The sequence below is a fragment of the Vespa mandarinia genome, chromosome 2, assembly GCF_050613455.1.
Source record: "Vespa mandarinia isolate Hongniang chromosome 2, ASM5061345v1, whole genome shotgun sequence".
Classification (NCBI taxonomy): Eukaryota; Metazoa; Arthropoda; class Insecta; order Hymenoptera; family Vespidae; genus Vespa; species Vespa mandarinia.
Window position 1 is genome coordinate 15782501 of NC_140811.1, and position 10941 is coordinate 15793441.

Sequence of the window (10941 nt, forward strand, 5' to 3'; positions counted from 1 at the left end):
AGAGAATGAGAGAAAGGGAAAATTGCCCTCGTTTCTCTTCCGTTCGCTTCGTGTCAGGCTTTGCTCGCGTTAAGAAGAGAGGAAAAGAAAGGGGGGAGAGAGAGAAAAAGAGAAAGAAAGAGAGAGAGAGAGAGAGAGAGAGAGAGAGAGAGAGAGAGAGAGAGAGAGAAAAGCTTTTCTTCCTTTTCCTCTCGTGTTTCCTCTTCCTTACGAAGGATCTTACGATCTCTTTTCTTACCGATGACGAAAAAGAAGAAATATTGTGTGTTCTGGTTACGATTCGCTTCGTCGCACAATATGAATCGAAACGATGTCTCTCTCTCTCTCTCTCTCTTTCTCTCTCTCTGTCTCTCTTTCTCTCTATTTCTCTCTCTTTCTTTTCTTCTTTCTCTTTTTTTTTTATTTCGTAAAGACATCACCCTCGCGCACCATCGAATACGATCGAGATTTCTGTTCTTCTCCTTTACGACTTTGTCGTTGTTCTCTCCCTATTTCTTTCTCTTTCTTTTTCGTTCAACCCTCCTCTAACCACCCTCCGACTCGTGCCGCGGCATTCAAAGACGGATTAGTTGTTTCGTAAGGATGCGGGAACTATCAAGAGGATCGATAATACGCGAATACTTTGAAACAGGGAGAAAAATTTGACGATAATATCTAACCGATATCTCGATCATATCGATATTCATTTTTAAATCAATACCCTTCCCCTTTTTACATAATTATTTTATATATGCCATTGGAGAAAAAGTAATTAATAAAATATTAAAAATGAATATACTAAAAACGAAATGTTTATGAAACTAAAGATATTGAAATATAAATTCTTCTTTCATTTTAAAAGATCGAGAGCAAATTCTTAGTCACCTACTTTCGAAAAAGGCGCATCCTTTTGTACTCCATTTCATCCCTCGGCTGTTACACTTTCTCCTAAAAGTGTAGATTTTACGAAGGCCTGAGGTCGTTCACAGTTTTCTCTCGTTATTCACGTTGGACGTTTAGAGAGTCGTTTCTTCGTTCATTTTCTTCTATCCCTCGTGTACCGCTACACGTGTTTCGACCCATCTCGTGAGATCGGCCTCAACGGGAAACCTGACGATTCCGCAAAAATAGTCTCTATATACTTACTCGAGGGGAAAATAGTTCTTTTAACTCTCTATCTTATATTTTTATCCCCTTTTATAGGACAGTGTGATAAACTAAAAAAAGAAAAGAAGAAGAAAAAAAAAGAGGAAAAAAAAAAGAAAAAAAAAAAAAGAAAGAAAAAAGAAGAGAATACGTCTTTTTCACTGTCTGAACAAAAAGAGAAGAATATGTAGAATAGCGACGGAGATCGGCGAGTTTCGACCTCGTAACCTGACAAAAGGTAAAATACAACCCTGAGTTTCACGGAGTTCATTGTAGATATATATAGTATACATATACATATATATGTACGTTTACACACACGTACATATATACACACACACACATATATATATATATATACACATAGTATATATAGAAAATACTTCGGGACCCTCGACGACAAGATTTCATATAGAAATGAATTTATAAACGACAGCTTATGTGTATATACCTCTTGCTTTTTTCTTCTATCGGTATGAAGGAGAAACGTGTATCATAACGCCGTGAAAGAAGGCGACTTAACGAATTTGTTTCTTGTGAACACGCTTCGTAACTATACAACATTCTTACACGGTCTTTCGATTGAAAGAGAGAGTGTGAGAGAGAGAGAGAGAGAGAGAGAGAGAAAGAGAATCAGCCCTTTTCTCAATAATTCAATCAAATAATTGAGCGAAGTAGCTAAGAAGAAGAAACCTGGGGTATCGTACAAGTATGAAGTCCGTTAAAAATCACATTCATATGAGATCATGTTCATTTAGGATTACGCGATATCTACTTGTATATACATAAAAGAAATATTTGGAACATGAACGCGAACGCATTATAACGACATACTATATACACTTGAAATGCCTAAATTTGTGCTCTCTGGCAAAAAACATTGAATATTGTTTTCCATATATTCAATTTTAAATTTATCACTTGACTCAATTCAATTCAATTTTTCGCTATTTCAAGACATGCAGATTACTCTTTGCATCCCTGTAGACATTGAAAGGTCTTCCGGTTCGGTTTGTTCCGGTAAGTCGATCGGTATACCAGACAGATTGATCGGTAATGAAACAGCCGGATCGATTACCGAACTCTGTAGCTGCTGTTGACGTTGTCGATGAGTCGACCTCTTAGCAATGGGCGTGGTCAAACTCTTTCTTTGGGGCAACGTCGTTATAGTTGTCGTTGTTGTTGTCATAGTCGTCGTCGTGGCTGTATTCGTCGTTGTAGCCATCGTAGTCGTAGTCACCGTTGTCGTTGATTCTACTTCATCCATGTCGATATCTACGTCTATATCGATATCGATATCGTCTTCGAGATCATCGCTAGCTACGGACGGTGATGCTACTCGTGACCTCGACCCCTGTCCTCCAAGCATCACACTGCTAGTACCACACTTGTGATGCATCAGATGATGCCTTCTTCGAAAACGCATCTGACAATGTTCACACTCAAATGGTTTTTCGCCTTTATGAATCAAAGAATGTGCCTTGAGTTGATTCGAATCGCTGAATTTGGCCGAACAGAGTTCGCAAGCGTACGGACGTTCACCCGTATGCACACGCAAGTGACGACGGAGATTGGCTACTTGGACGAACTGTCGATCGCAATGGCTGCAATGATATGGTTTCTCACCGGTATGCAATCTCATGTGCGTCTTCAGGTGGTGATCTCGAGTAAATCTGTAATTAAATGGTTCAAATGTATGTTCAAATGTATGCCGTTTATTTTTCGTTCGTTTTGTCTTTCTTTCTTTTATTTATTTATTTATTATTTTTTTTTTTTTTTTAATTTTATTTTACTACTTTTTTTTTTCTTTTTTTTCCCCTTTAAATTTCTGTATTCTATCTTTTTCTCACCTTTTATGACATTCCGGACACTCAAACGGCTTCTCACCCGTGTGCGTGCGTTCGTGATTTTGTAACACGTGTTTGTAACCAAAAGATCTCGAACACACGCCACAGGTGAAGACCTTGTCCCTGCCATCTTTTCCCGCCTCCGGACTGATTGACGTAGGTGGGCTAAGTGGCGCCACGCTCTCCAATGAATTTTGAACGTTGCTCTCCGTCTTTGCCACCTTCGTTGACTTTCTCTTCGTCGCTTGGCTCTTTTTATTACTGATTCTATCCGCGCTACTGCTCACGACGTTGTTATTATTATTATTATTATTATTATTCGTATTACCGGAACTAAGGCGGCGGGAAGAGGATTTTGTCGTGGCAAGAGCTGACGAAACTGAACCAGGCGAGTGATGAAGTGGCGAAGGGGGTGAAGAAGCTGCGGGTGGCGCCCACCCTCCAAAGAGTGTCTGATGATGTTGATAAAGAGATGGACTCGCCGCTAAAGTAGCATGTAGTGAAACAGGAATGCCGGCTGCCATTAGAGCTGCCGTTCGGCTGGCGGCCAATAATTGTTGAGGAGTCAACATCGACAATCCTGCTGCTGCAGCACCCATTCCAGAGAACATCGCCGATGAAGTGTTATTGTTGTTATTGTTATTGTGCAAAGGCGGTGAGAGAGGTTGCTTCTCCGATTCTTGCTTCATGTCGAGATGTTCTCCAGCCAGAAGTCCTAAGATCAAAGATCGAATGATCTTTTCAAATCATTAAGTTTATAAACGATAAATAGGGATTATGATTCTTTTTTATATTTTTGTGTTTTTTTTTCTTTCTTGTTTACCACGAATTCTATATAAATATAATTTCTTTTTTTATTTAACAAATAACGAAATATATCCATTGCACTTAATCTAATCCAACAAAGAGTTCTCCTCTTTCTCCCATATACGTATCTCGTGCACGCGAGCAAATTCTCCTCCTCCATTCATTCGCGCACTCTCGTACGCGACGCAGAGTTCATTCATAAAACTCGACTACACCCACCCACGCCAGTAGAACGCGTACCATCTCTTCGACTATTCACGAAGGCCAACGACTTTGAGTATGTCTAACTTTTATCGCGCGTATCGAAGCATCGACTACCATTCCTCGCGATAATACAAACTAGAATTTCTCCAATTTTCTTTCAAGGCCAATAATTTTTGTCGTCTTGTTTCACTTTATTTTTAAAGGGTGGACAAAATATGTACATAATTTCGATAATCGTTACCTCGCAACCGACGATCAAGTCCTTGATTCACGCATATGCTTTTCATAAATACATTTTATGCAACCTCTTATACGTTATTTCACGATATTTAAATATTATCGGTATTATCGGTATCATTAACTTTCAAATATTATCGAATATATTTCGTTATTTGCATGAGAAAAATCGTTGAGAATCTATTCTTTAAAAATTACTTTAGGTATTGACGTCAAACGAAGCAACTTACGAATATCCTAAATTTAACGGGAGTAAATTCACAAAAATCTCAAACCATTCGTATTATATGTCTATCACAAATTGTCTTTCAAATTTGTTCGTCGTAAAGGCGAATTATAATCGCAACGAGATTGATTTGATTAAAAACAAAACAAAACATTAAAAAAAAAAAAAAAAAGAAAAAAAAAATGAAAAGAAAAGAAAAAGGGAAAGAAAAAAAGGGGGAAAAAAAAGAAAAGCAAAAAAGCAAAAAGAAGACACGAAACGGTCGCACTCGGTCGGCGTTTGCTAATTAATGGACCGTTTAGGGGAGGGTTGTAATGAGCCCCGTTGAATCAATAAGGGTGCGTAGAGGTTTCCCTTTCCTTCTTTTCTCTTTCGTTCTTTATCCCTTTCTAACACTCCACCCCTAAAACTCCCTTAACGTCTACCAGTATTCTTACGGCCTACAATCGCCGTTTCCCGGCAACACGACGACGAGTACCGCCCCCGCCTGCATCCCTTCCCTAATTGGTCACAACTCCGATGATATTTCCACTTTGAATTTTTTTTTTTTCAAGCTTCTTCAAAGTATTACACCTCTTCTCCTTTTTTACTTTTCTCTTTTTCTCTCTTTCTCTCTTTCTCTCTCTCTCTCTCTCTCTCTCTCTCTCTCTCTCTCTCTCTTTTCTTTCACAATAGAAATTCAAAGCTTGTTACTTTTCCTTTTAGATAAAAGAAAATAATACGATTGAGATATCGTACGAAGTCGTTAAAAACGCGTTTAGAAATGTTACGAGAGAAGTGTATCTTCTACTTATGCAGAGAATAGAAAAGAACGAATGAACGAATGAACGAACGAACGAACGCACGTACGACGGATGAGAAAGATTTTTGGATGGAAATTGCGACTCGCGCGCAATCTCCTTGACAATTACAAAGATTATTTTTGGAAATACATACGTTACGAGCGCGAAACTCGTTTCACGTTTCTCTCCCATTTATTTCTCGTTTGCCCTCCGTCAAGTAATTTCACTTCACGCTGGCTTATCGATGTTTACAATGTGTCATAACACCGTCGTGTCGCCGCGAGCGCTTTTAGACTTTGGCGCCTTGCCAGTGCCACGACCGGTGGGGTCGTTAGAAACTCGGAAATCTTCCTCTCTTCCCTCTTTCCTTATCCACCACCTTCTTCTCCTCCTCCTCCTCCCTCCCTCCCCCAGGCCGAATACTTCCTTATCCTATTTCGTGTGCATACTCGACAACGATACAATGCGACGACATAACCATTGAAGAAGATTGAAATGAATATATGTCCGTAGTAGGATTTGCTTTCGAGGAAAATAAACAAAAGAGTCACATTGAGTACCCTTCAACGCGTCCGAAAATCTTATCAAAATGTGCCTTGGCTGCGGATAACTTTTGTTTCTTTAACGACTTCGGTAAGACAAAAATAATCGATTCTCGGATCTCTTACTACGACGAAGCTTGAAATGCGTGCCAACCATCTTTTGTCTTCTTCGTGCTTTGTTTACAAGCATGTGTGTACATATATATATATATATGTATATATATACATATATATATATATATATACGTATCTAAATGTGTATAATTTTGACCTCTCTTTGCTCCTTTTATTTTTTTTCTCCCCAATGTTTACTCAAATCGTAACGATGTATCTCCATTTTTACATCAAGCGAAACTCTTTATTTTATATTATTTTATTTTATTATTTTCTTTTTTCTTTTTCATACACAGCACGAAATCCTATTCCCTGTATATTCGTCGTTGTCATTTTATTTTTCCAAGAAATTTACTACGTGCTTATCATGTTTAGCACGTATGTACGTAACGACCTTTTGTTTATAGTCGTACAATTCCACGCAATTCGATCGTAACGCGTGATATCCGGAGAAAAAGAGATGGAAGGATAGAGTTGATTTTGTCGAGTCTTAGTAACCTACCTGCATTAACCTGTGCCTCCTGTAGATAAGACAGTGCCATTCTACGATCCGTGATACGTGGTTTCACTTAGACACTCCATCCACTCCCCCGCACAATGTTATCACTTGCGACGAAGAAGATCGAAAATAGATTATGTGGCACTGCACCAACGAAAAGAGAGAAAGAGATCAATTGAGAAAGATAGAAAGTTTCTAGACGGAGGAAAAGAACGAAATGAAGAAATATCGCGACAGATATTTCGATCTGTTTTTTCTCTTGACGATCTCTCTTTTCCTTATCAAACTTATGAACTTATGAACAGTTATAGAAAGAAGAAAAAAAAAAAGAAAAAAAAAAAACAAGAAAAATCGTACGCGGGAAACCACAGTCGTTGTCTTGTACTTGCAATCCTCGTGGGTTTTTCCTTATTCCAATAGATATGATTAGAAGTATAATTAAATCTTCTTCGTATATCTTGAGAAGAGGAACTACGCGAATCAGAGAGAGAATCCCTTCTGTCTCCGTTTTTTTTTTCTTTTTTTTTTTTTCTTTTTCTTTTAGTGTTTCGTCTTTTCCCTTTTACGCATCCATTGAGAAAGTACATATACGATTGATGAAACTTAAAACGAGTAAACGAAAAATAAAAAAAAAAATAAACAACTGAAACAGCCGAGGCGAGTCGTTATTACTTTTCTATTATAAACAACAAGCGAGCGAACGTTCAATTGGAAGGTAATAACTACGAACGTCGACGTTACCACGGGCTGACCTAACCCAATACTAAGTGACAGTCGAGTTGCGCTCGCTGTAGTCAAACATCCCCACCAACTCGATTGGTCTCCCACCAGTACCACTTTTGGCTACCCCCACTTTCCCACGCGTCTTCTCTCTACCCTCTCCGGAACGAGTGATCCGGCTGCGCGAGTCGACGCGCGCGCGACTCATCGAGGGCTGGAGCGTGCTTTTGAGCGAGTTGGATGCGTATAGTAGAGTTCTTCGAGATAGAAAAAGATAGAGACAAAGAGAGAGAGAGAGAGAGAGAGAGAGAAAGAGAGGGAGGGAGTGAAGTATAGAGGGATGGTGGTATCTATCGCTACGGAGGGAAAAGAGAACGGCTCGAGCGAGAGAGAAAGTGACTAGGCGATGCTAAAGGCGAAGGGAGAGCTGAACCTGCGACCGTGATCTTTTGGGATTGGGAGGGGGGTGGGGGTTGGAAAGAAGAGTCGCAGATACACTAAGGGGCTGTTTCTTCCTCTTTCTAACACCGACCAAACAGAAAAAGACACCTTGGTGATCGAGGAAACCTGCAAAAGGAAGAGAAAGATAGAACGTGTATGTATATCTATATATATATATGTGTATGTGTGTACGTACATATATACGTAAGGAAATAGACACTATACTTGTTTCATAGTAACCCTCAACCGGACTAACGTCTTATCCCTATCTAAGGGATGCCAAACCCCAAGGAAAGGAAACGTTTCACATTATTTTTTTCGATTGCGTAAAGTAACTCGTAAATACATTCTATATGGTCGTCACATACGTTATACGATCTTTTTAATTGCGATTGTTGCGTCAATGAAACTATGTAACGCATATGTTACATCTAATTTGAATTATAACGTATGCATTTAGAATGAATTAACAATAGGAGATATCCAATTGTTAAGATAATAAACGCTAACGAAGTTCTACGTCTTATTTTTAGTTAAGTAGACTTTTGTATAGTTTAGTAATATAATTAATTTACAGTCGTCGAATGTATAGATATCGTGAACGAAGAGTTTTTATAAACGTCGATAACTTCGCTCGATGACATATACAGAATAAAGAATAAATGCATAAAGACTAACTATTACTATTTATCAATGTACTCGATATCGAGTACATATTTTACTTGAATTTAATGTTTATAGTCGATATATTAGAAACGATCGACATTTCGCATTTATAAAATTTCAAAGAATTTTTGCGATTTATTACAAAGGTGGATGATACAACGTCAAGTAAAACATATAAGTAACGTCCGATACTTGCACGTATCAATCGATTGTACTTTCCTTAGAGAGAAACTTGTTTGATACATTGTTACGATGCTTTTTATCAAGCGACACAGATATACGTACGTATACATTTTTGTTCGCTTCGAATTGAAAAAAAATAAAATAGATCTTCCTATGAGACTTCGTAATTATTCGTGTGTCGCAAAATGAATAATACACAATTGTGTGATACAAGTGTTAAAAGTGATCGGATACAATGTCGAAAGAAAGAATTACCAAAGAAGCTTCGAACTTTTGCACCTGCAAAAGTTGTTCGATAGTTCATAAAAAAAAAAAAAAAAAAAAAAAAATATTAAATAGAAAGCCTTAATAATAATGACTATCGTACGAATATCATTCCGGAAACTCAAACGTTTTCCCCAGCGGATGCGATGGTGGTGGATGATGTCGGTGGTGACGGCAGCTCGCAACTTCCTACGATGATAACGCGTTAGTACAATAATTCTCTTTTCTCTTTCACAAAGCATTCACTGTTTTTTTGAGTCGATTCTCAAAGGCTCGCGAGTCCCGTTCTTTTTTTTTTTTACCTTTCCCTACGCGACAGTAAACCGTCGGTAGGATTTTTTCCGGGGTTAAAAAGTACGTGCGGGACACTCGTATGTGCACGCGTGTAAACATACCTTTATTTTCTCTCTCTCTCTCTCTCTTTTCCTCACCTGCTCGAAGTCGAGCGTGCGCAACGCGTGCCTTCGGCCAAAAAACTTTTTCTCCTACCACTACGTGTGCGTTGCTATGTAAAAAAAAAAAAAAAGAAAAAGAAAAAAATTAGAGTGTGTGAGAGAGAGAGAGAGAGAGAGAGAAGGAAAAAAATGGAAGCAAAAGAATGCCTTTCGCCTCGGCTTCCGATCGACACGCACACGCGCGCGCAATTTGGGGCGCACGGCGAGGAGTTCGCGCTTACGCACGCGTAGACCTAGTGAGAGAAAGAAAGAAAGAAAGAGAAAGAAAGAGAGAGCGAGAGAGACAACGACAGGGAGAAAGAGCGATAGAGATACAGAGAGAGAGAGAGAGAGAGAGAGAGAGAGAGAGAGAGAGAGAAAGGGAGAAAGAGAGAGATATGAGTATGTGTGCGCGTTCAATGAAGAGAGAGATAGAGAGAAAAAGAAAGAGAAAGAGATAGAAAGAGAGAGAAAGAGAGAGAGGAAAACAGTGAATTCGAACACACGCTCCGCGTCCTGTCAGCCGCCTGTCGTCGCTCCACGGATAGAGATGAGTAGATTGGTGAGCAGATAGGGCGAGAGAAAGAAAGAGAGAGAGAGAGAGAGAGAGAGAGAGAGAAAGAGAGAGAGAGAGAAAGAGAGAGAGTAAGAGAGGGAATGGAAAAAAACAGAGATAGCCGGGGGTATTCAGAAGGTCCAAATCGAAAAATGAGATCTTGAAGGTATCTCTTCGATTTTACCGAGCTTTTTATACATATTTTTTTAATAATGTTTTTATTCACTATATATTTAGAGGTATTCTAGGTTACACTGTATTTAACTGATCGTAAGTTAAATCGTTTTGTATAGAAATAAAAAGAGATTTTGATGCGTGATCTAGAAAATTCGAATGCATTGTTGCAGTTGTAGCATCATTGTAGGATCATTACATTTTTGTCGATCGATCGAGATGATCTTGAAGCTCTTTCATGATCATTGTTAAGGATATCTTTTCTTTTTTCCTCTCTCTCTTTTTTTTTTTTTTGTTTCTTTTTTTTCGTTTTTTTAACGTTTGGAAATTGTACAATAATCGGAACGGCTTAAAATATACAATTTTTAGAATCGTTGATAAAAGGGCTTGTGCCACTGAGCTACAATTTTAAATTCATTTAATTTACAATTTATTTGACTTCAAACAATATTTGTCACTTTTAATTTACATTCTGAATTGTTCCTATGATTGATGGCATATCATTATTTGCTATCATCGAGTAATTTTAATGGATCTACTTAACTTTTCATCTGATGGATGTTTGTTGAAGAAGAACCGGCTAAATAATGAATTGTTTTTAACCACTAAGGATCTGTAAAACCTTTTAAATCCTAGAAAGAGTACGTCTGTACCTGCAATTTTTATAATATGTACTTAACCTTTGGTTATCGCATGCAGAGACGCTAGCTTTTACCTGCTGTTTAGGTATTGTATGACGTACAAAGGTGTTTAAATCTTTCATTATACCTGTATAGTATAATCTATCAGATTTGTAATAATATATGTAAATATGAAGGAATGTTCATTTACGTTAGAGTAGAAAAAATATATTTCTTTTGTCTTCTTCTTTTTTTTTTCTTTTTTCTTTTTTTCTTTCTTTTTTTCTATAAATTCATATAAATTCGAAATATACGAGTTTTAATGATTTTTTTATTACATTATAGTAAACTTTCTTTTTTCGAATTTTTTTCGAGAGTTTAAAACTTGTCCTGGACTCGTAAAAATTGGACCTTCAAAAAAAATAATAGTAAGTAGACCTTAAAAATGCGCTCTAAAATATTCTAACAATGGAGACTAATATTTCACTGGAAGTAAAATG

The 10941-nt window shown here is 37.8% G+C and overlaps 1 protein-coding gene across 4 annotated transcripts; it reads right to left on the minus strand.

The window, feature by feature from the left end:
* Positions 1–1843: 1843 nt before the first annotated feature.
* Kr (krueppel) lies at positions 1844–6988 on the minus strand. Of its 4 annotated transcripts, XM_035865453.2 has the most exons (4): positions 6741–6988; positions 6387–6527; positions 2976–3687; positions 1844–2798 (listed from the first exon to the last, which is right to left on the minus strand). In XM_035865453.2, the coding sequence occupies exons 2-4, from the start codon at positions 6424–6426 to the stop codon at positions 2078–2080; spliced, it is 1473 nt and encodes a 490-aa protein (XP_035721346.1). In that variant the 5' UTR covers positions 6427–6527; positions 6741–6988; the 3' UTR covers positions 1844–2077. The 4 variants fall into 4 exon arrangements, with proteins under 4 accessions (XP_035721346.1, XP_035721337.1, XP_085520884.1 ...); XM_035865444.2 differs by having other exon boundaries at positions 6387–6988; XM_085664758.1 differs by lacking the exons at positions 6387–6527; positions 6741–6988 and adding an exon at positions 5383–5521.
* Positions 6989–10941: the final 3953 nt, after the last annotated feature.

Excerpts from the sequence above, each read along its gene's own strand:
- Kr (XM_035865453.2), bottom strand. The coding sequence starts at position 6,426 with ATGGCACTGTCTTATCTACAGGAGGCACAGGTTAATGCAG. Across the intron at positions 3,688-6,386 it reads GGAGGCACAGGTTAATGCAG|GACTTCTGGCTGGAGAACAT; the intron begins GTAGGTTACTAA and ends CTTTGATCTTAG. Across the intron at positions 2,799-2,975 it reads TGTCCGGAATGTCATAAAAG|ATTTACTCGAGATCACCACC; the intron begins GTGAGAAAAAGA and ends ATTTAATTACAG.